The sequence below is a fragment of the Pyrus communis genome, chromosome 6, assembly GCF_041283825.1.
Source record: "Pyrus communis isolate YQ-2024b chromosome 6, ASM4128382v1, whole genome shotgun sequence".
NCBI lineage: Eukaryota > Viridiplantae > Streptophyta > Magnoliopsida > Rosales > Rosaceae > Pyrus > Pyrus communis.
This window is the reverse complement of record NC_142570.1, coordinates 3,109,396-3,131,227: the sequence shown is the minus strand read 5'-3', so window position 1 is coordinate 3,131,227 and position 21,832 is coordinate 3,109,396. Positions and strand designations below refer to the sequence as shown.

Here is a 21,832-nt window from a genome sequence, read left to right as displayed (position 1 = left end):
CTAAAAAGTCAATCCTGATACTATTCACTTTACCCTTTATTTTGTCATTATTATTAAAACTCAAAGTTTTTAAGCCCTTTTCATTAGTTTCCTGATATATTATTGACGCTTCAAAAAGTCGTTTTGCACTTCCATAAGTATGTTTTTTTAATAAGGAAAACAAATGAAAATGACTTGAAAACTTCGAGTTTTAACGATAAGGACAAAATAAAAGGTAAAGTGAATAATATTAGGATTGACTTTTTAGTGTAAAAATATGATTTTTCGTTAAAGTGAACAATATCAAAAGCTTTTCGTTAAAGTTCCATTTTTAATATGACGTGTTAGTAACGTTTGACATGAAGAAATTAGTAACATCGTCATCCAGTGTTAAAATCCCGCTTACTTACACTTAAACAAAGTGAAATGTGTTCTTAAATACATAAAGAAATTGAATTGATACTTACATAGATTCATGTGAACTAGTTATTTATTTCATCAATTAAAAGGGGGATTTGAAATCCGACAAAAAATGCCAATATATAACGTCCATGGTCGTACAATCTTTTTCAAAAATAGTTACATTACATGTACCGCATTTAGTTTTTTTACTATCACCTCTATTAGAAATTGCGATACTAATCGTTTTATTCTTTTACAAATTACAACAAAACATTCGTCAGAAAAGTCCCAAGTAGCAGGATTATTCTTCAGTCAGAAGATTTAATAGCGTTATATTTGAAAAACTTGAGGAAAGCCACCACTTTCTCATGAGGATTGCTCACCTCTTTCACCTCAGGTATCTCAGTCATAGCTCTTATGCAGGAATATATGAGGAGTTGTTTGAAGGTCCATGACCATAAATCCAAGGACTTCTTCCTGAGCCTCATATGCCCCTAAGTGTGCAAGAATGACCTTCTAGGAGTCCAACATTCTTAGGGTCAAATGACTTGGGAAATCCATTAAGGTAGAAACCCTTCAGTCCCTCTTCAAGCAGATTTAGTTTCTCACTCACTTCTTTGATGGCTTTCTCTTGTGCTTGCCCCCTGGTTTCCAACACTGAGACCATGCTCTCAAAAACCTGCACCAAAGATTAATAATTTAGCTAGCTACGTTTAAGAAGCCTTTTTTTTCTTGCGGACAAATCACAGTCGACATGTTTCTGCAAACATTTATTTGATAATTTGCTTATAAATGAATGACTTCTTATATATAAGGAGCCAAACAGTATCCATTCTCGAGTATTCTTACCTGTTGCATAAAGCCAGCATAGAAACGAACTTAGGATCTTTTATAGGGATCTTGTGGAAGAAGTCCAGTTTTCCAGGTTTCATCGATGTATTCAAGGATGACAAGAGACTCAGCAATCGGTTTTCCATTGTGGACAAGCACTGGAACTTTCTGATGAACAGGATTCAACTTGAGGAGCAATGGGTTTTTGTTCTTCACGTCTTCTTCCACATATTCATAGGGTATGCCCTTAAGTTTGAGGGCCAATTCCACCCTCTTTACATAAGGGCTTGCCCACATTCCATGCAAGGTCACTTTGTTTTCCTCTGCCATCTCTCTCCCTCTTTCTCTCAAGACTCACAGCCTCTCTCTCTAGTTTTTGATGTGATGTTGAGTTCAAGCTATTGGAAGCAGCTTTATATAGAGCTCAAACCATTTTCTTAACTTGCTTGGAAAGTTGGCAGCAAAAACTTGCCTGACAAGTCTTCAATAAAAAAGTAAGAAAATTATTAAAAAAACATGCGCGAACATTTTTTTGGATTAAGTTTCACTCCCGATTTCTGTTTTGGAGCACGCGGACCAAGATATTTGTACCACTCAATTTCCATCTTACGCCCCATATTAGCTCATTTCATTGGTCCACTCCACAAAACATAAAAGCTTAAAAGTTTCAAATCTCTCTTTCTCTTTTGAATGGCCTAAATCTCTTAGTCCACGTGCTTCAGACATAGATCGAATTGATCTCAAAATTAGTCATAACAATTTATATAAATGGAATTCCATCTTGTAATTACCAACTACGAAAATTTAAAAGTTTATTGACCAGATAACTAAAGTAATGATATATATTATCTCAACCGACGCATCCAAATTTGCTTTGAATTCTTTAAGTTTACCAAAGACAAATTTTTTGCTTTGCGCTTGGCAGTTTCACTATTTTATATCGCCCATTGCATCACCAATGACCAAACTATTCTTTCTTCTGTCACCACTCTCTTCCTCCCTCTAGAAAAATTACCTTTCAAGAAGCACCCATCACCCATGTCATCAAGGATTTCGAAATTTAAAAATAATAATTAAGAAATTCTCTTGTTCCTTGCAATCAAATTGTGAGATTGAGAGCAATATGAAACTTACTTCCCCACGTTTTCGAGAATTAAGTTTATTTGTTATAATGATTGTTTGAGTCAAAATTGTAGTGGAGTTGGACAAAAAAGGTCAACGAAAAGACTTGAAATGGTCCAAAGTAAAAGACTTAAAGCCCAGGCTCAAGGGGCTCATGCAATAGCAAAGAAGGTCTAGTCACCTCAAAAGCCCAAGCGACACAAAAAGCTGATCAACCTACTCCACACTACCAAAACTTTAATGTCGATGATTCACCGCTCGCACGCAGAAAAGAAGGCCCGTCCTGCCACATAAATAGGTGAATATTCCTGTACTACCCTTTGTTGGTCCAGAGGGACAGAGGAGGCTAGGTTAGCCGAAAAATGGTTATCAGTGCAAGGACGCGAGGTGCCACTAATTTTTAAGAGTAAGAAGGGGTAAAGAAAATGCCTCGAATCAAGGTTCTGGCATCAACGATGTGGGGGTTCTACGTACATCAAGTGGCAAATATCCACAGGTGTACTCCTTAACCACGAGAGAGTCTTGTGTGAAGAAACCGAACTAGGGACATGTGAAAGAGAAGTGGGACCAAATTCTGAGACAGTTTAGCATAACAAATCAGGAGCGGTGGGGTGGGGTTAGGGTGTTGTTTGTGTCTTAGTCCATAGGAAACATGCGGTCCGAATTCCAAATCATAGAATTTCTAACACAAAACAAAATAATTCACAGCATAAAGCAAATACAACTCAAAGTACATGGTGACTTTACGGATTTAAGGGCATTCTCTCTAACAAATTTCAGGAAAGCCACCACCTTCTCGTGAGGATTCCGCATCTCACTAACCTCAGGTATCTCGATCATAGCTCTATGCAGGAAAATACAAGTGGAGTATTTTTAGGGTCTATGACCTTAAATCCTAGGACTTCTTCCTGAGCCTCATATGCGCCCAAGTGTGAAAAAATGACCACTTCTAAAAGTCCCACATCTTTTAGGTCAAATGACCTGGGAAATCCATCTGGGTAGTAACCCTTCAATCTCTCTTCTAGTAGCTTTACTCTCTCTCTCACTTCTTTGATGGCTTTCTCTTGTGCTTCTCCACTGGTTTCCAACACTGTAGCCAAGCTCTCAAAAATCTATAACAAACAACAAGCATATGTAAGCTCTATAGTTTCAGTTTTTATTCTTTTTGTTAGAGATGTGATGTAGAACAAATGGCAGAATGGATTGAAGAAAAAATGGATCATCGGAAGACAAAAGGACGTAGTGGGAAATTACGGATTTGGCATCCAATTAATGTTGTTTTAATTCCTAAAAGTCCTTTGAGTTGTAATCTTTATTTAACTCATCTAAATTTATCAATTGCAACCATTCAAGAATTAATCAATCACAACCCTTTGGGATTTCTGTCAATTTTCTAGTGAATTCCAGACTTTGTTCTACAAGGGATTACGTTGGTAACCCTTTGTCTACTTCATGTTGCGTCAAGATGGCGAGGAGTGAAGAAAGAACAATGTGAGGGATGTGGAAGAAATGTAATAAAATAGACACAAGATAAAAACTAAAAACTATATACACGAAATGGTTATTAAACGGATTTTAAAAACTGCATTTTTTGTTCTCAACTCTCACATGCTGCATAAGCCCGGCCCAAAAGCGAGCTTGAGATCTTTTATATGGATCTTGTGGAAGAAGCTGAGGGCCAGTTTTCCAGATTTCATCAATGTACTCAAGGATGACTAGGGACTCGGCAATCGGTTTTCTGCCGTGAACAAGTACCGGAACTTGCTGAAGAACAGGATTCAGTTTGAGAAGCAATGAGCTTTTGTTCCTCAAATCTTCTTCAACGTATTCGTAGGGTATGCGCTTGAGTTTGAGAGCAAAAACCACCCTCTTAACAAAAGGGCTTGCCCACATTCCATATAAGCTCACTTTGTTTTCCTCTGCCATCTCTCTCTCTCTCTCTCTCAATCAAAAAATCTTGAGTTCATGCTACTACTTGAAGCAGCTTGATATAGAGTTCATAGGAAAAGCTTGCCTGACAAGCTTTGCATATAAAATTACAAGTCAAGAGCATTTTAATCAACAAACACAAGTGGTTACACAATTTTTCTTGATCCTGACATTATGATATCATATTACATTGGATAATTGATTCTATTTTATCATCTCCAAAGGAGATGGTGTTAGTTGACTCAGCAGATAAAGTAATTATATATATTTTTAGAGCATTGAACTCCACACTTCACAATTTATCAAAGATTCTTTTAGCGTGACGGTGTGAGTGACGGAGCTAGAAATTTTCTAATAGGAGCAACTTTTGAGTTATAGAATAAGCAAAAAATTTGTTAATGGTAAGGTTTTTTATATTTGGTGATAACATGTTATGTTATGGTGTGTATTTGTTTGATATATCAACTATTGTAGCTTTGTTTAAAAACAAAAAAAAAAAACAAAAAAACAAAAAAAAACTATTGTAGCCAGTTTTAATCGAATTTTTATGTTAATTATATTGACAATTTATTTAATTGAGTAGCAATAAATTAAAGTTTGCTCAAAACAACATTTGTCACACTCACACAAAACTATATATACGCATTTGATTCATTTGTTAGGCGAATACGAGGAATATTGGTGTATTTTTAATAAATATATGGAATTTTCAAATCAGTAAAGTTGAGTGGGGGCAGCTGCCCCAGTGGGCACAGGCTGCCTTATATTGTCTAGCAGGCAATGCATATAGGATGTCAAGCTGCAGGAGATTTCAGGACATTCTCTCCAAAAAAAGACTTGATCAAGGCCACCATTTTTTCTTGAGGAATATCAAATATGCGTCCCTTTCACCACCACAGGTTCCTCAATCAGAGCGCTATTAGGTAGATAACGTCTTTTAGACCTCTTAAATCATAATATAACACGTGAACTAGTAACATTGTGTGACACTGTGACTGTCATGCTCAAAAAGAGAACAAATGTAGCTTGTGGGAGAGCATAATAATATGCAAGGACTTCCACATCAAGCATATGAACCAAATTTTCAGAAGCTGCAAATTTTGGCAATAATTCCTACAACTACTGCTACTAGGCAGCTGGCACCACTGATGAATGAGCTGCCTAATTCTTCAATTAGGGTCCATATTTCCCTCTCAATCCATAATGTCATCTGTTGTTGTATGGACAACTATTAGGCACCTAATCAATATTTATTCTTTCTTTTAAGATAAGATTTTAGAATGTGTAGGACGTGTTAATAGTCGATTCGGATATCATGTTAGAATGTGAGCATCCAAATTCAAAACTTCTAATTTGAACCAGAGTTTGAAACCAAACTTCTTGAGAATCCGTTCAATTATTGTATGAACAACTATCTCTCAAGCACAAGTTTAGGTTCGGCATCAAAGAAAAAATAAAACAGAGCACCTAATGTACTTCACATACCAATAATTTGAGACTGCCCCTTTCATTATGGGGTGACATACGGATTTTACCATTCGAGCTTTCTGAAATGCAATCGATAGGATTTTTTTAATATTGACAATGTGTGGATAGACTGGTAAATACTCTTAACTACTTGAACTACAAGCCCTTATATGCAGAAAGACTTAAGATCATATAACTATTTTGTAGGCGTTAACTCCCGGATGCAGAATTCATACTCTCAACATTGGACAAAAATCTTGTTTATGCAGCATTTTACTTGTCAAACCTAGTTTCTATTAGAGCAAGTCCATCCCTAAAAGCAAAGTCCATTTAATCCACCCAAATGAATAGTAATTGACTTGATTGAATAGTCATTGGCCAAGTGCATCTTTACTCCTAAAAAATGAGCTGGCCCAAAGTTTAGTCAATTCGTATAAAAATTTTATTCATTTTTTTTATAAAATAATAAAAAAATAATTTTATTTTTAATTTCGGATAGAATTTTTAACCAATCTTATCACACCACGTGTCATTTTCTGAAAGTACAATTTTTGTAGAAGATGGTTAGGTATTTATATGTATAAAAAAATCATTTAATTTTTTTTCTGTATTTTAAAACATTTTTTTATAATTTTTTTTTATTAAGTTAATTAATATGGGCCTTTGGATTTCAAAAATGTTGAAATCCAACAGCCCAAAAAGTGGACACGTGGCCCATGGTGAGATTCTGACATTTTTTTTTTTTTTTTTTAAGTTTGGAGCATGCTAGCCGAAAAAAAAAAGAATAAGCCTTGGCTGACGTTAAACCGTTAGATAGGCATGTTCCTCACTCAGCCCATTCTGGGGCGGACTAGAGATTGGCGTGAACTTTGGGCCGGTCTATTTTGTGGAGCAGAGTGGGTTTTTAGGGTGCCAGCCTATTTTTTTAAACTTTAGGCTAGTCTTCAAAGGAGAAATGAACTTGCTCTTACATGAAAGGGAGATAAGAGAGAATGGGATCCACCTTTAGTTGTAAGATAGTTACAGAATTGAATGTTGCCACCCAACTCGCTATGTTGATATTCCATAACGGTCCATCCTTCTAATTAATCATATCAAACTCACAAGGAAAAAAAAAAAATGTGACATCTCAACAGAAAATACTCGGCTCATCACATGGAAGGAGTTATTCTTTCATGAACTAGCTAATGCTACGGCTGACTTGTTGACAAGACAGAAGCTTTTTATCCAACTGTGCTAAGTTGTGAATTTTCTCTCAATAATGTGCCCATGTCGGGCTGCAAAGAAAGTTTTAGGGCTTCTGACGAATGAGTGCTCGCACTTTCTGAAGCATGACCTCCGGTTGTAAGGCCTTTTAAGGTGCATTTATTGTACTTGCACTGGATTATCTTTAGTTGAGGCGAGTTTCTTAATATTCCATTAAAGTTAAAGTCTTTGAAAGTAACAAGCACGAGACTACACTAACTCTTAGTCCAATCTAGTCCAGTGATAGCTAATGAAGACAAACAAACTCTCCCTTAGTTTCTAATTTGAGATATTTTGCCGACTACTTGCCAAAGCAGCTGCTGTTAAAGTCGTTTTTAAAAAAGCAGCTTCTGTTAAAAGTCGTTAAGAAGCTCCAAAACATGAATGGCACATTGGCCAGCCACTTGCAAATCAAGAAAACAAGATAAACTCACAACTAAAAAGGTGTGGAAAATGGCCCTAGAAAGTGTGGAATCTCTGCTCTCAATGTTTTTGGGGTATTTTGTCTTTGAATGACATGAGGATATTTTAAGAAAATGTTGTTCTCTTATGAGATAACCCAACTAATTAAATACGGACGTTGTCCCCAACTTAATTGTATTCGCAGTTCACCAAACGGGAGATTATAGTTGTATTTTAGTTTGTCAAGTTTCCGACCTGGGACTTCACATTCTTCAACGGAAATAGCGAGACTGTATATTTGACCTATTGGTAAGGTTTCTAAATTGAATTCATGCATTCAACTAGCAGAAATGAAATACATGAGCAAGATACAATCAGAAAGTAAAGTTCATGATAAACTTAGAACAATTTTCTCAAAGATTTAATTTTACCAGTTTCAAATGGTAACTTTCCCTAATGACATTGAAGATTCCAATTGCCAGTCGTTGTTGGAGCCGGTGTAAGACCTTTTACCGCCGTTTTCTCCATGCCGGTGTCACTGGACTCGTCCCTGGTGGCAGGTCATAGGCATCCCATTCCCCTATAGGCTCTCTATCTCGAACAAATCCGAACTAGCATCACTCTCGGCATCTTCATTCATCACTGGAGCTTTTGGAATGGCATCCGAAGTTAGCATGGACAATCTCCTCTCAGAATTTATTGCGACATTGTCTTCCTTCATCCTTTGGGATCCAAACACCTCGAGCAATTTCTGGGGACCTTCTTGTTCTTTCATTGTCTTCTCTTCCAACCGTGATTTACCTGCCAATTTCTGCGCACCGGAGTTCAAATTTGCCAATGCGATATGCTCTTCCTTGTTTGACCTTTCAAAGCTGGAGTAGTACACCTCATCTCTTGCCTTAAATCTTGGTTGAGGCTGCTTAGCAGGATTGTGATCAATATTCCCAACGTTTTGCTTCCTAAAATCTTTATCGCCGCGACCTCCATGACTGGCATTCATCTCATGAACAGATATGGATTTCTTATCTGAGCAAGATCCATTGCAGCTAAAACTCGAAAAGATATTGATTTTTCCATTAACCTTTTTCTTCTTGCTCTGAGACGGGGTTCTCATCGAAGATAACAAGCCACTTTTGCTGTTCCAACTCGCTTCAGAACAAGTACTAGGAGTTCCTGGCCTGCTCGTTGGTTGCTTGTGCTGCTGACCACCCCTATTTTCTTTCTTCTTCTGCCCGAATTTGCTTGTGTCATAGTCCACAAGTCGTGGACCGTTATCTTCCAGCATCATGCTGAAATATTTCTCCGCACCAAAGACGCTGGTTTCACCCTCAGCCTTCGTGGCAGGAGGGGGATTCGGAATATGAACTGATCCTGCAAGCTTGACTACAAAGTTACCTTCTGCTCTTCTGAGGTGAGAAGAAAATGAAGCGTCCTGAGTACGAGTACAGTTGTTGGCGTCTCCTTCCATGGCTTCTACTGAAGCTTGATTCTTTGAGTATGTTTAAATTTAACAAAGGGAGAAAGCACAAAATAAGAAAAGGAATTTTGGAAAGACAAGGAGCTTTTGGAGGGTTGGACTTTGGAGATTGATAGGCTTCTTGAGAACCAGTTCCTGTAGGTAGGCTTGTGGGAAGGTCCTACATTCTTGGGGCTTGATTGCAACCATTCCACCTTCTCTTTCCCTCATCACATGTAAGTGCCGTGTACTCTTCAGTTTGCACTAAATATTATGTGGGAGAAGGACTTCCGTGCAACGGAGAGATGCTATTTTGTTACGATCCCAAGCCAATCGCTAACTGGCCATATGAAAAAGTTAAAACGCATAATAGTGCATGACTGACTTGAGATAACGTCACAACGATGTCCCGATAAGTTTAACATTATCAAGGGGTTTGCATTTTATACAGATAAGTTAAGCTAATTTGTATTAGCACACTTGAAATTCAAGAACATTGTAAATTTCCTTACTCCATAATTCGTATTAAAATTAAATTAATAATAAAATTGAATTAAATCGTTAATTAATCAAGTTGAAAAAGAGAAGAAAAACTAAACATTAACTCAAAAGAAAATGCTGTAGAACTTGAACATTTTAGGACCAAGAAAATGAAAAAATCACTTAATTACTTAAAGAAGAGGGGTGAGAACAAGGCAATCAACAAAAATGCCATAGGAGACGCGCCCCTTTTGCTTCTTATTCATTCCGACGTTGTAGCTTTGTCTTCACCGGCAACCCAGTACCGTTTAACCGCAAACAATACCTTTTCAGGAACAAGAGGGCCGTCTTCATGGTCCACCATTTTCGTGTTCCATCTCATTCCTCTCACAAGTTTGCTCACCTTGACTAGCACATCCATGTGATCACGAAATATCACTGCTCCTTCGGGCCGTAGAATGCGATCCATCTCCAAAAGAATGTCTTCAGCATTGCACCTGCATTGGCCTTTTATTAGTACAAAAAGATCGAGTGCCTTTGATTGATTGGAGAAACACCATTTGCAACCAATAGTAACAAGCAGGGTAAAAAACGACGTACTTGTCCTTGTACAAGCTGAAAACACCGTTTGCGTGAATAAGGTCATATGTCCTTGGATACGTGGAGAAGGCTTCACACCTGGAGGAAGATAAAAAAGATTATCAAGCAGAATAGCAAGTCAAGAAAACATAATTACGAAGGCCAAGAGCATGACTCTGGACGAATGATTGGTTTTAAGCAGCAAGACAGATGCTATTTTACATCCTAATCCTCAGCATATTTAAAATCCAGTTTGAGAACATTATTGTCGCAGAGAAGAACAAACAGAAAAGAAATGTTCGAGAATTACCAATCATGGTAAATGCCAATCAATCCACGTTCAAATATAACTCCCAATGTGTCTTTCTGAGCTATTGTAGGCATAACATTCATAACCCACAATTTAGGAGAGTCGAGAGCAGCAGCAAAACTTCCCAGACCGGCATTCATATCCATAATGTTGCGGTACCTTCCTGTATCCATTAACTTGTTAGTCCTCTTATAAGCATTTACGTGTTTCTTCCATGCCTTATTGTCCTCCTGGAATGTCTCAGCAGATACATCTGGGACAGAATCACTAGATATTCTGAAAGGTAAAGCATTAAGCCTCTCCGGGAATGGCTTCCATGGCCCACCAGCATCCTCATTGGCATCAGAAGTCTCAGGATAAGGAGTTACACACAACTCCATCTTCTGGTACCTATGAAACAGAAAAAGGTTAAATACTGCTTTGGAAATGGCAAAAAAAGCTCAAGGTAAACTGATAGCCAATAAATGTTCAATCAAAATTGTAAAAGAGTCAGTAGATCAAATAAAGTGATATACCAAACATCATCGGCATTATTGGATTCACACATATTCGGTTGGGGATCTTGGTCACGACGATACTCCGAAGTTGTTAGTTTCCTCCAGATGGCAATTTCACCCTTCTCATACTTCTTTTCCCAGTTGAGAAGTTTCGCAACCTCTTCAATCTTCCTCTGTTCTTCCTCAAGTTCTTCTTTAGGGCGCTGCCACGCTACATAATTATTCCTCCAGTTAATAGGAGGACCCGAAAGCACCCAATAACCACCAGGTCTTAGAACCCGGTCAACTTCCATCATGTACATTCCATCTGCAGAAGAAGTCCAAGGATGATTTCACGTCATAAATGATATCCTTACCTAAAAGTTATGAAAGCTTGCCTTTTTTCCAAAAAGAAAATGAGGAATGAAAATCACTTAAACTTTATAAAACGTAAAGCAATATCAGTGGCTAATTTATGAGCATCACCATTTGCACCCCACGGTATCAGGCAACGAGAGCAGTGAGCCATGTCAAAGGCCCTAGAAGGGTAAGGCAGCTTTATAGTTCCGAGGACGCCAATAACTGCCGGAACACCTCTTTCCAGAGCAAATTGAACTTGTGCTTCATGAGAGTCTCTTGGCGCGAATGACATTGCTATAACTTTTTTTTTAAATAGGTAGGCACCCCAGCTGGCAACCTATGAAGCATGAACCAACATGGGTGATAAATCAAATTCTAAGACAACGTGCAATAACTGCTAGGTGTTTGAAAATTGGGTTGTAAGTTTCAACGAGGGACAAGAGTACGGATGTGTTTGAGAATAGCAGTATTTACAGGCAAGACATTAAAAAGAGCAGAAAAATGAAAAAAAGAAAGAAATTAAAATTACCCCACATCCAGTGTCCAATGCAGTTCTAACCATCCAATTGTCCATTGGGATCACAGCTGCAAGTTCATTGATATATGCATCTGCTCCATGAGGAAACTGTGTTCCACCACCAGGAAACCTAAACACGTTGCCCTCGTACTGAATCCAGTTCTGAACAGCCTTCTCAACTGTCAGGCTTTTATAGGGAGCATTGGCATAAGGTACATAGTCACGGCTTTGGGGCCATCGAAATGGAGTCACATAGCCTTTGGGTGCCGGAATAAGGCAATGTAGCTTCTCTTCTTCAGGCGGACAATGTCTTTCCCTGTAATTCATATTTTCTCGGGGGAAAGTCATTGCTCGCATTTGATCTTGGCAGGGAGTGTAATCAATATAGCGATCGCCGCATGATTTGAACTCCTTGCCAACTCCTTCAGAATCGTCAATCCCACCACGATGGGTCTCATAATTCAGATTGGATAGGATACTGCAGTCTGTCTGTCTGGTAATCTCCACAGCTATGCTATCTCCCTTCCCAAAACCACTTCGCTGCCACGCACCCAATATGTAAAAGAAACAACACAGGCCAGCTACAATGACAATTGACATGGAGCTTCGACTCCTGTTGTCTCCTGAGTTCCCTTTTGTCGCCATGATGTGCCTAAATGTATTTTGGGATCCCGAAACCAATTAGGACATTTTCCAAATAAATGAAACGAGATCCTTAAATGTCTAAAAGTGCAGAAAGTATGTTCCATATTCTATCCAAACTCCACAACTACTTGACTACCTTGATGAGTTGATGTCAAAAACAAATCAAATTTTCGAAAATTTATTATTTGGAACCTCAATTCCACGCGAAACAAATTACACATTGGTCGAAACACAAATCATTGAATCGTATAATTGCAATTCCACTGTTTCATTTGTTCCCCATTTTCTTTTTCTTCTTAGGTAAAGTCTCACAAACTCGAAAAATCGAAACTAACCAACAATTCGTCAATCACAGTTACTCCAAGAAAATCAAGTACAAAGCACACCACAGCAAAACGGGATTCTAACAAACTAATAAAACTATCAATTAAATCCCATAAAATAAAATAATCAGAAAAAAAATGCAGCCTGCGTAAAGAACACAGAATTCGTATCCAAATCAAAAGGATCGAGAGGTCTTACGGATCTCAGGGAGCGAAAAGCACGAATCTTTTTCGGGTCGGATCAAATCAAACGTATCTTTCACCTCCAGCAATCCATAACCCACGACACAGACGGAGACATCCAGAGAAAAAAAAAATCAAAAAAAAAATCAAAAAACAAAAAAGACGACAATTTTATGCGAGAAAATGAGGCAGAAATCGTGGGCAGCGGCTTAAATTCTGACACGAATTTGATTTCGGAGGCGGGACGAGCGGCTCTGCCGTTGTTCTTCTTTCGTTGTTTAACTGGAAAGACAAAGTACGATGAGGCCGAGGATGCTTTTGTTGTTCTTCTGTGTGTTTGCACACACTGTTTCAATTCAGTTTTTTTTTTTTTTTTTTTTTTTCGGGGGTCGGGGAAACACTGTTTCAATTGAAGTTAGTGACTTTAAGATTGCATGTTTACGAGAAAATTTTAATTGTGATAAGAATACAGATGATATATCATATATATTTATGCAAGTAGTGAAATTTTTTAATTTTTAAGTTAATAATTTTTTAACACACATAACTCATTATTTAAATAAGAACATGTGGTGTACCATCTCGTGTGACGATAATTGAAAAATCTTTCAGGTTGATGATGCTTCCACCCAATCAGATCCCGCCATTTTAGTTCCCAATCGGTTGGGTCCCGCGGCAACAGGAAAAACATGAGGGGTTGTGTTGGGGAACGACGTCGTTTAAGGGTAAAATAGCACACAAATTTTGGGCCAGAGATGATGGCTTTGCTTTTTGGTGAAAGGGTAAATTTGAAAACGTACCATATGTTTAGGTAAATTTGGTGAAAGTCTGGTGTGAGAATTACGCGATTAAAAGGTATTGAGATGAAAGTAAGCTCGTGGTGGGACCCTATTAGAAGAAGATTAAATGTATAAATGACATGATTTGTTCGACCGTAAGTCACATAGTGAATTGTAAGTTCTAACGTTAACGAGCATTTTTGAGGACTATCTTGCTTTCTATTTCCCATTACCCAAAAAGGAAATTGTCCTCATGTTGAATCGAATTTTTTAAATTTTAACCCTACAAAACAATCAAAATATGGATGAAATAAAAAAGATCACCATCGGGGCAAACGATGCAATAATAGCTTTGGTTAGAGCAAAGCTCAAAATGGCATAACCAAATGATTGTTTAGCTGATGATAGATTTCGGGCCAAGACCGAAATGGATCAAAGAACTGAACACGTTTCCAATACCTTGATCTTTTAAGTGCATACAAATTTTTTTTTGTAAATTACGGACAAAAAACAAAAAAGTGTTAACGAAAAGCCCATCGTACTGTTCACTTTAACGAAAAATCACTTTTTACACAAAAAAGTCAATCCTAGTACTATTCGCTTTACTCTTTATTTTGTCTTTATCATTAAAACTCAAAGTTTTCAAACCCTTTTTATTAGTTTTCCTCAAAAAAAAAAAATGCTAACATAAGTCTAAGCTTATATAAAGTACCATTTTTACTAACACATCAAAGACATTTAGGGCCTCTTTTATTAAGATTTAGAAATACAACGACTCGACTTGAGGCACCCTCAAACATTACTCGAGCTCTATTATTATTATTTTTTTAAATTGTTATTATTAAGGAGAGGGGAGTAATGTGTTGCACAATGCTCTTATAGACATGTATGCAAAATGCGGGAGCATGACCCGAGCTAAAGTTGTGTTTGATAAGGAAGCGCTTCTTGCTTTCCAGAGAATGTGTGCTGGGAAAGTTGAACTGAACTCTGTTGCATTCATCGGTGTTCTATCAGTGTGCGATCGTGTTGGTTTATTTGACGAAGGTCTGAACTTGTACGAGGAAATGCGCAAATCTTACCGTATCAAGCCCACAATTGAGCACTGCGGATGCATGATTGATACGTATGCAAGAGCAGGAAGGCTAGAGGAGGCCGACAAGTTTGTGAAAAGTATGCATGTAGAGCCAAATGCAGTTGTTTGGAGGCTGTTGATAATGCGTGTAGAGTTCATGGCGATTTCGATGGGGGATTATGTTTGGTAAGTGGGTTCACAAAACTATTTCAGTACCTTCAACAGATCACATGAAAATCCAATTTTTGGGACTATTTCAGACGCAACTAAACTCATATGCGGATTATTCTAGGGCAACGACTACACCTGTTTGAGTTAAGAGAATTCAACCATTCAAAATTCTCGAAAATGGATTACAAGCAATGAAAGGGAAGATTATAATATAGATAATGGTGTTCTGAAACTTGTATATTTCATTCAACCCCTTTGTTCTTTTTATCCTTCCAAAACAACAGAATTTGGAGCAAAGTAAAAATGAAACCACAAACCTGCCCTCAATGGAAATCCAGAAAACATTCTCCATCATCATCAAGTGTACCCCCACTTACAGGTGTCCCTTGCGAAAACTTCCCATTTGAAGCAGTTTCCAGTTGATTGTCCACCATAAAATGTTTCAATTCATCGCTGACATGTTGCAGCCTCCCGGTTATCTCCAAGCACAAGCCTTTTGTTAGGGTCTTGTTTGCCTTTCTACCTTGAACAGGCTTCTTACTAGGGCCCGGATCCACAAAGACTGGTTGTACTTTAAGAGAAAGGTTTGGTTTTATGCAGTTTACTTCCTTTTCATCCTGGGGCCTCAATATTCTGCTTTCTGATTCTACTTCAGAAGCCTCATCTTCATTTACAAGGACCTGCGGAACACAAAATATGGGATGGGCAAAATGCATGTTTAGGAAAATGCGGTTTAAAGCTGCAAAAGCAATACCTTGGGACCAACCAAGTAAAAAGATACAACTACTTTACTTTGTTTGATCTGCTCAGCTTCTACAATCTCCTCCTGCTTCTTTGTCAAAGTTCATTTTCATGGAAGTAATAAAAAAAAGGATTAGGGATGAAGATGTGAGTGAATTTAACATACAAACATGCACAAATTTTATTCATATTATGTTTTCCAAAAATGGAGCGAGAAATTACGAACCTCCTTTAACAACCAACTATTCCCCTCAATTTCATAGTAGTCACTCTGGTCATCAATAACTATAGTACGTGTTGCAGAGTCTCGATCATACTCAACGAGTCTCTTTGCATAAGCTTCTGCTACTGCTTCAGCATCTGATGTGGGAGCAAAACTTTCCTCCAAACCAGCATATGTGTTGCCTTCCTTTAGCATAAAAACTCCACAAAAATTGCAAGGCCCCTCGCCCCCTTGCTCACAGGCTATCTTCCTGCAAGATAAACAATTGCCCACAAGTCTGTGCGCGACGGGCTTGGCATGAGCATTGTTAGATCCCACATTGCCCAGGGGAGTGGATCCTGTAAGCCTTATATGTATATTCCCATCTCTGCCTAGCACGAGACATTTTGGGAGCTCACTAACTTCGGATTCCGTAGGAACTCGGAAGTTAAGCGAGTTTGCACAAGAGCAATCCCATGATGGGTGACCCACTGGGAAGTTCTCGTGACAGTTCCCAAAAACAAAACCGTGAGGGCATGGTGGGGGCCCAAAGCGGATAATATCATGCTACGGTGGAATCGAGCCCAGGATGTGGTGGGGGCCCTGGCTGGGACGTGACAATTTGGTATCAGAGCCTAGGGTTGGCAATCATGCATATCTTGTGAATATTCTAATTATTTTGGTGTCTTCTATTAGAACTATGCCGTCTCTTAGAGAGCCACGTTCCTCGGCTAAGTCTAGTTTCCCCGATATTACTCAGTTAGGGGAAGATATAGTCAATGTTATTCAGTCTTTGCTTCGCCCTCCCCAGATGACTCCTCTGGAAACTATGTATAATTTGAAGTTGGATAAGTTTGTGGGTAATGAAGGACATGAGGGAACTAAGCGGTGGCTTAATCATCTTGAGAAGACTTTTCGTTTGATGTAGAGACAGGAAATCTCCCTGAGGATAAGTAGGTTGAGACGACTACTTGGATTTTAGGTCAGGAGCCTGCATCCTGGTGGAGACAGAAGTCTTATCAGTTATCACCAGAGAAAGCTGCTAATTCGGAAGTTTTTAAACGGTTATTTTATAAGAGATTCATTCCTCCAGAGCATATAGATTGTAAGAAGCAAGAATTTACGCACCTAAAATAGGGAAAGATGACAGCTAATGAGTACTACAGGAGGTTTACTGATTTGTCTCGCTATCACCTGGAGATTGCTGCTAATCCGGTGGAGATGCTCCGTCGTTTTAGGTTGGGTACTCGAAAGAAGTGACTCCCTGTTTCAGGTAAGACCCAACCTAAAACGATGGATCATCTTCACTGGATTAGCAGCAATCTCCAGGTGATAGCGACACAAATCAGTAAACCTCCTGTAGTACTCATTAACTATCATCTTTCCCTATTTCAGGTGCGTAAATTCTTGCTTTTTACAATCTATATGCTCTAAAGGTATGAATCTCTTATGAAATAACCGTTTAAAAACTTCCTAATCAGCAGCTTCCTCTGGTGATAACTGATAAGACTTCTGTCTCCACCAGGATGTAGGCTCCTGACCTAATAACCAAGTAGTCGTCTTAACCCACTTATCCTCAGGGAGATTTCCATGTCTCTGCATCAAACGAAAAGTTTTCTCAAGATGATTGAGCTACCGCTCAGCTCCCTTATGTCCTTCATTACCCACAAACTTATCCAACTTCAAATTATACATAGTCTCCAGATGAGTCATGTGGGGAGGGTGAAGCGAAGACTGAATAACATTAACTATAGCTTCCCCTAACTGAGCAATATCGGGGAAACTAGACTTAACCGAGGAATGTGGCTCTCTACGAGACGACATAGTTCTGATAGAAGACACCAAAATAATTAGAATATTCACAAGATATGTAGAACTGCCAACCCTAGGCTCTGATACCAAATTGTCACATCCTAGCCCGGGCCCTCACCACATCTTGGGCTCGACTCCACCGTAGCACGATATTAACCGCTTTGGGCCCCGACCATGCCCCACGATTTTTTTTTTTGGGAACTCTCATGAGAACTTCTCAGTGGGTCACCCATCATAGGATTGCTCTCGTGCAAACTCGCTTAAATTCGGAGTTCCTACGGAATCTGAAACCAATAAACTCCCAAAAGGCCTCGTGCTAGGCAAAAATGGGAATATACATATATGGCTTACATGACCCACTCCCTTGTGCAATGTGGGATCTAACAATGCTCATGCCAAGCCCATCGCGCACAGACTTGTGAGCAATTGTTTATCTTGCAGGAAGATAGTCTGTGAGCAAGGAGGTGAGAGGCCTTGCAATTTTTATGGAGCTCTTGTCTTGAAGGAAGACAACATGTATGCTGGTTTGGAGGAAAGTTTTGCTCCCACATCAGATGTTGAAACAGTAGTAGAAGCTTATGCAAAGAGACTCGTTAAGTATGACCGAGACTCTGTAGCACGTACTACAATTATTGATAACCAGAGTGATTACTCTGCAGCACATACCACAGTAGCAGAAGCCTTATATGTATATTCCTATCTCTACCTAGCACGAGGCCTTTTGGGAGCTCACTGGCTTTGGATTCCGTAGGAATTCCGAAGTTAAGCGAGTTTGCACGAGAGCAATCCTATGATGGCTAACCCACTGGGAAGTTCTCGTGAGAGTTCCCAAAAACAAAACCGTGAAGGCGTGGTCGGGGCCCAAAGCGGACAATATTGTGCTATGGTGAAGTCTAGCCTATAATGCGGTGAGGGCCCGGCCCGGGATGTGACAAGCATGGCTTCACCTAGTTGATTACAATTAATCATTTAGTAGCCTCTGCAAGTGAAACGACTTTCCCTGCTTTCTTCTTCTTATAATTACCTGGGTTTGTATTATTTGAACTTGAAAGCTGCTTCGCTTGATTGCTGGAAGCTGCTTGATCACTAAAGACTTTAGCCATTTTCGGTGTTTTTAATAGTTTCTTGGTTCCACTTACAGAACCTTCATTTGAGGGTGGTTTAACATAGGCATGCAAACTTGAGGTTGAAACAACAGGGGTGCTGCTGCAAAAATCCGAGCGACCCCCTTTTTGCAAATATTCCTCAATCACAAATTTGCCAACCTTCTGCCCGATTATGTTTTGCATAGAAAACATGTAATCTTAAATACCAACATACAAACATATACATCTGCGGTTCTAGAAGTAAAGGAACTACACAAACAATCATTTCTTTCTTCAATTCAGTAACACTCCAATATTCCATCACACCACCTAAGGCTATCTCCAATCTATGACTGGCCAAATGGCTCGTTTTAGCCCTCTGGCCCTCCAAGATTCTCCAAGATATTAATATTTTAATGAACAGTACATGACCATATTTGCCTCCATCTCTAACCGAGGGCCAAAGGACCATAGGGCCAAACATAATTTATTATTTAAATTTAAAAACTACAACAACTTAAATTTAAAAACTATAACGATAACTGGCCCAAAAAACCAAAAAAATTAGAACTTAAATTTAATGAATGATTTAGGTATTTATAGGGAAAAAAAATTAGAATTTTTAAGAATTAAAAAAAAAATGGCCCAAAAAACCAATAGGAATACATTTAATTTTTAATATAAATATATTCCTGTCGGTTATAACCGACAGGAATACTCTATTTTCTGGCCAGCCCCGAGCTGGCTGGTTGGCTGCATGAAGCCAGCCCACCAGCCCGCTAGCCCTCTAGCCCTCTCCGATTTCGTGGGGCCCTCTTATATTTCACAACCTTCTGGCCTAACCCTCGATTGGAGACGGTTTTCGAGCTATTTTTGACCATCTGACCCTCTGGACCCTTCGGTTGGAGATGGTCTAATAACTTTTACCTAGTTCAACTCGGATACGGTATCTCAATCAACAACCATAAAAGTTATTTTGAATCCCCAACCAAACTGCATACACTCTCAAATAGACGAAAGATATACCCTAGTATTCGTTTCAAAGTCCAGTCCAAAACAAGAACCCCATAAGACAAAAGGAAAAACTCAATTGTTCTAGTACAAGTTGTTTGCTAAATTTCAAATGTACTCCAATAAAACACCACAACATTCCTAATTCGAATTGTCCAAACCAACAACGAAAGCTTTCTCATTAGATCCCAATCGGCGCTTCTCAAGTCTCAACCCCAAATTGCAATCAACAATTGGGTTAAACACACCCACAAATCCAATACCAACATAAACATTTTCATTGACACAAGTTCTAAGAATTTGCACAAAACTATAAACCCAAGAACACAAATTAATTGGAGAAAAACAAGTAAGAAATTGGGCTCACGTCGAGGTATTCTTTGGCATCATGAGGATCGGCGAGCTCGCAGTAGGAGACTAAACCTGATATCATATCCTTATCCAAACCCCCCGTTTCCATCTTCCCGCAGAGATCCACCAACGCCTTCTCCAGCCATTCTCCCACCGCCAACATTCTCTCTCTCTCTCTCTCTAAAAGTTTCGAGCTTTGTCTATGCTTTTGACGATCGGAGACGACGAGTCTGGCAGCGAGGGGGATTTTGGTGATACTATAGTACGCTCATTCATGAGGCCTCATGCGGTCTATCTCACTGATCTTGCCAAGTCAGAGAAAGGAAGTGTATAATGGGACCAGAAAGAGCAACTTATGTGATTACCTTCACATGACTTTTTGTGTTAATAATACAATTTCATATAAATGAAAACTACCCATATCTTTATCTTGTTACATTGAACGCCATTGTGATAATGTATCTGTGACAGTATATCTATGTTATATAAGTCTAGTACTATAGAAAGGTTTGAGCATCAAGTCGTCTGGGTTTTTATTATGCAGTTTGAGTCACATTTTTCCATAAATATTGGGCCTTGAGAAAATATTAGGTCAAACAGTACGATTTTCATTGCTTGTCTTAAGGGTGGAAAAAAAAAAAACCAAAAAAACCGAACCGAAAAAATCCCAAACCAAAAATCCCGAAAATTTCAGTACCTATTACTGAACCGATCCCAAAAATTCAGTATGGGAATCGGTCTCAGATTTGCATTTGTTCGGTAATCCCAAACCTCACCCAGTCACCCTAACTCAGTCACTTTGTCAACCTCACCTCACCTCACCTCGCTGGAGAATAACTTGTTTTGGAACTGCCCTTATCGCTATCGTGCTGAAATTCGCCGCCAAGGAATTCAAAGTATGTAATTTTCTAATTGATTATTTGAGTATTATTGGAAATTTTGGATTCTCGTTCATCAGTGTCTATACAAGAACCTAGGGAATTTGCAGTAGAGAATGGTTTATGTGGGATGCAAATTAAATAAGGAACCAAGATGAATTACAGAATAATTCAAGCTTTGAAACTCTGCATGCGTTCTATCCACATTTTAGAAAATTGAAAATAGTATAAAAATCAGCATGAATCAAGTTGATTTCAATTCTTCATTATGTTCCCAAAATAAAAATCTATAAAATTAGGATGTTTTAGTGACTGATCAGACATCTCCAATTTGGGGTTTTGCCGAAATTCAATGTAAGTCTCGAGTCTCTATCATGTATATAGGTTGTTTTAGTGACTGAAGAGATTAGGGTGGTGTTCAATTTTGAATGCGAGTCTTAAATCGACATGAAACAAGTTAATTTCAATGTCAGTATTATATTCCTAAAGCAGACTCGTATAATTTAGGATTTTGTACAAATTCTAGAGCAGGTCTTTAAGTTCCAGGTGTGAAAGCTATTTTTTTTGTCATTGGGGGGAAATGAAGATGCAGCAGGGCATGGTATGGTGAAAGGAGCTTTGGGAGCTGTAGTAGTCTAATTTCTATAAGTTGATCTTGTAGCTGTTATTTATCCTATTGGATTTTTAAGCCATTTTATGCCTCATATTATCAGTCTCTAGTCTTAATTCAGATGTCATTTCTGTCTTCTATGAGTTTTTATCTTCTAGTATTATTGGATTTTCCCTTCAAGTTATTCCTAGTAAGAAACAACTCTACTGTCCAAATTGTTCCTTTGTTTTTTCTCTTGTTGTACAGTGAAGTTTCTGTCTAATAAACTCAGTCTATCTAGAGTTTGTTCCACCATCATAGTATAGAGTCTAGCAACAAGCTTTCCAGTTGATTATTTCAAAATTCTCAAAAATTTGGTTTAGTATTAATCTTGAAATTGAGAATTCCGAAAATTTCAATTTAGGAATCGAGACA

General features: G+C 38.5%; 2 protein-coding genes and 3 pseudogenes across 3 annotated transcripts; all 5 read right to left on the bottom strand.

The window, feature by feature from the left end:
- Positions 1-500: 500 nt before the first annotated feature.
- Positions 501-1,584, bottom strand: LOC137710207 (glutathione S-transferase U9-like; annotated as a pseudogene). The gene is made up of 2 exons (XR_015963801.1): positions 1,231-1,584; positions 501-1,060 (listed from the first exon to the last, which is right to left on the bottom strand). The product of XR_015963801.1 is annotated as a glutathione S-transferase U9-like (transcript).
- Positions 1,585-3,036: 1,452 nt separating this feature from the next.
- LOC137710209 (glutathione S-transferase U10 pseudogene) lies at positions 3,037-4,273 on the bottom strand (annotated as a pseudogene).
- A 3,401-nt stretch (positions 4,274-7,674) lies between these two features.
- On the bottom strand, positions 7,675-8,995 carry LOC137710210 (uncharacterized). Its single transcript, XM_068449150.2, is given in 2 exon segments — positions 7,675-7,936; positions 7,938-8,995. Coding segments are annotated over 2 exon segments (1,014 nt in total). The 5' UTR covers positions 8,846-8,995; the 3' UTR covers positions 7,675-7,830.
- Positions 8,996-9,329: 334 nt separating this feature from the next.
- On the bottom strand, positions 9,330-13,137 carry LOC137711047 (putative methyltransferase PMT2). Its single transcript, XM_068450245.2, has 7 exons — positions 12,723-13,137; positions 11,568-12,207; positions 11,165-11,375; positions 10,718-11,006; positions 10,203-10,592; positions 9,914-9,991; positions 9,330-9,810 (listed from the first exon to the last, which is right to left on the bottom strand). The coding sequence occupies exons 2-7, from the start codon at positions 12,198-12,200 to the stop codon at positions 9,576-9,578; spliced, it is 1,836 nt and encodes a 611-aa protein (XP_068306346.2). The 5' UTR covers positions 12,201-12,207; positions 12,723-13,137; the 3' UTR covers positions 9,330-9,575.
- A 1,870-nt stretch (positions 13,138-15,007) lies between these two features.
- LOC137710211 (uncharacterized) lies at positions 15,008-20,276 on the bottom strand (annotated as a pseudogene).
- Between the last annotated feature and the right edge of the window lie 1,556 nt (positions 20,277-21,832).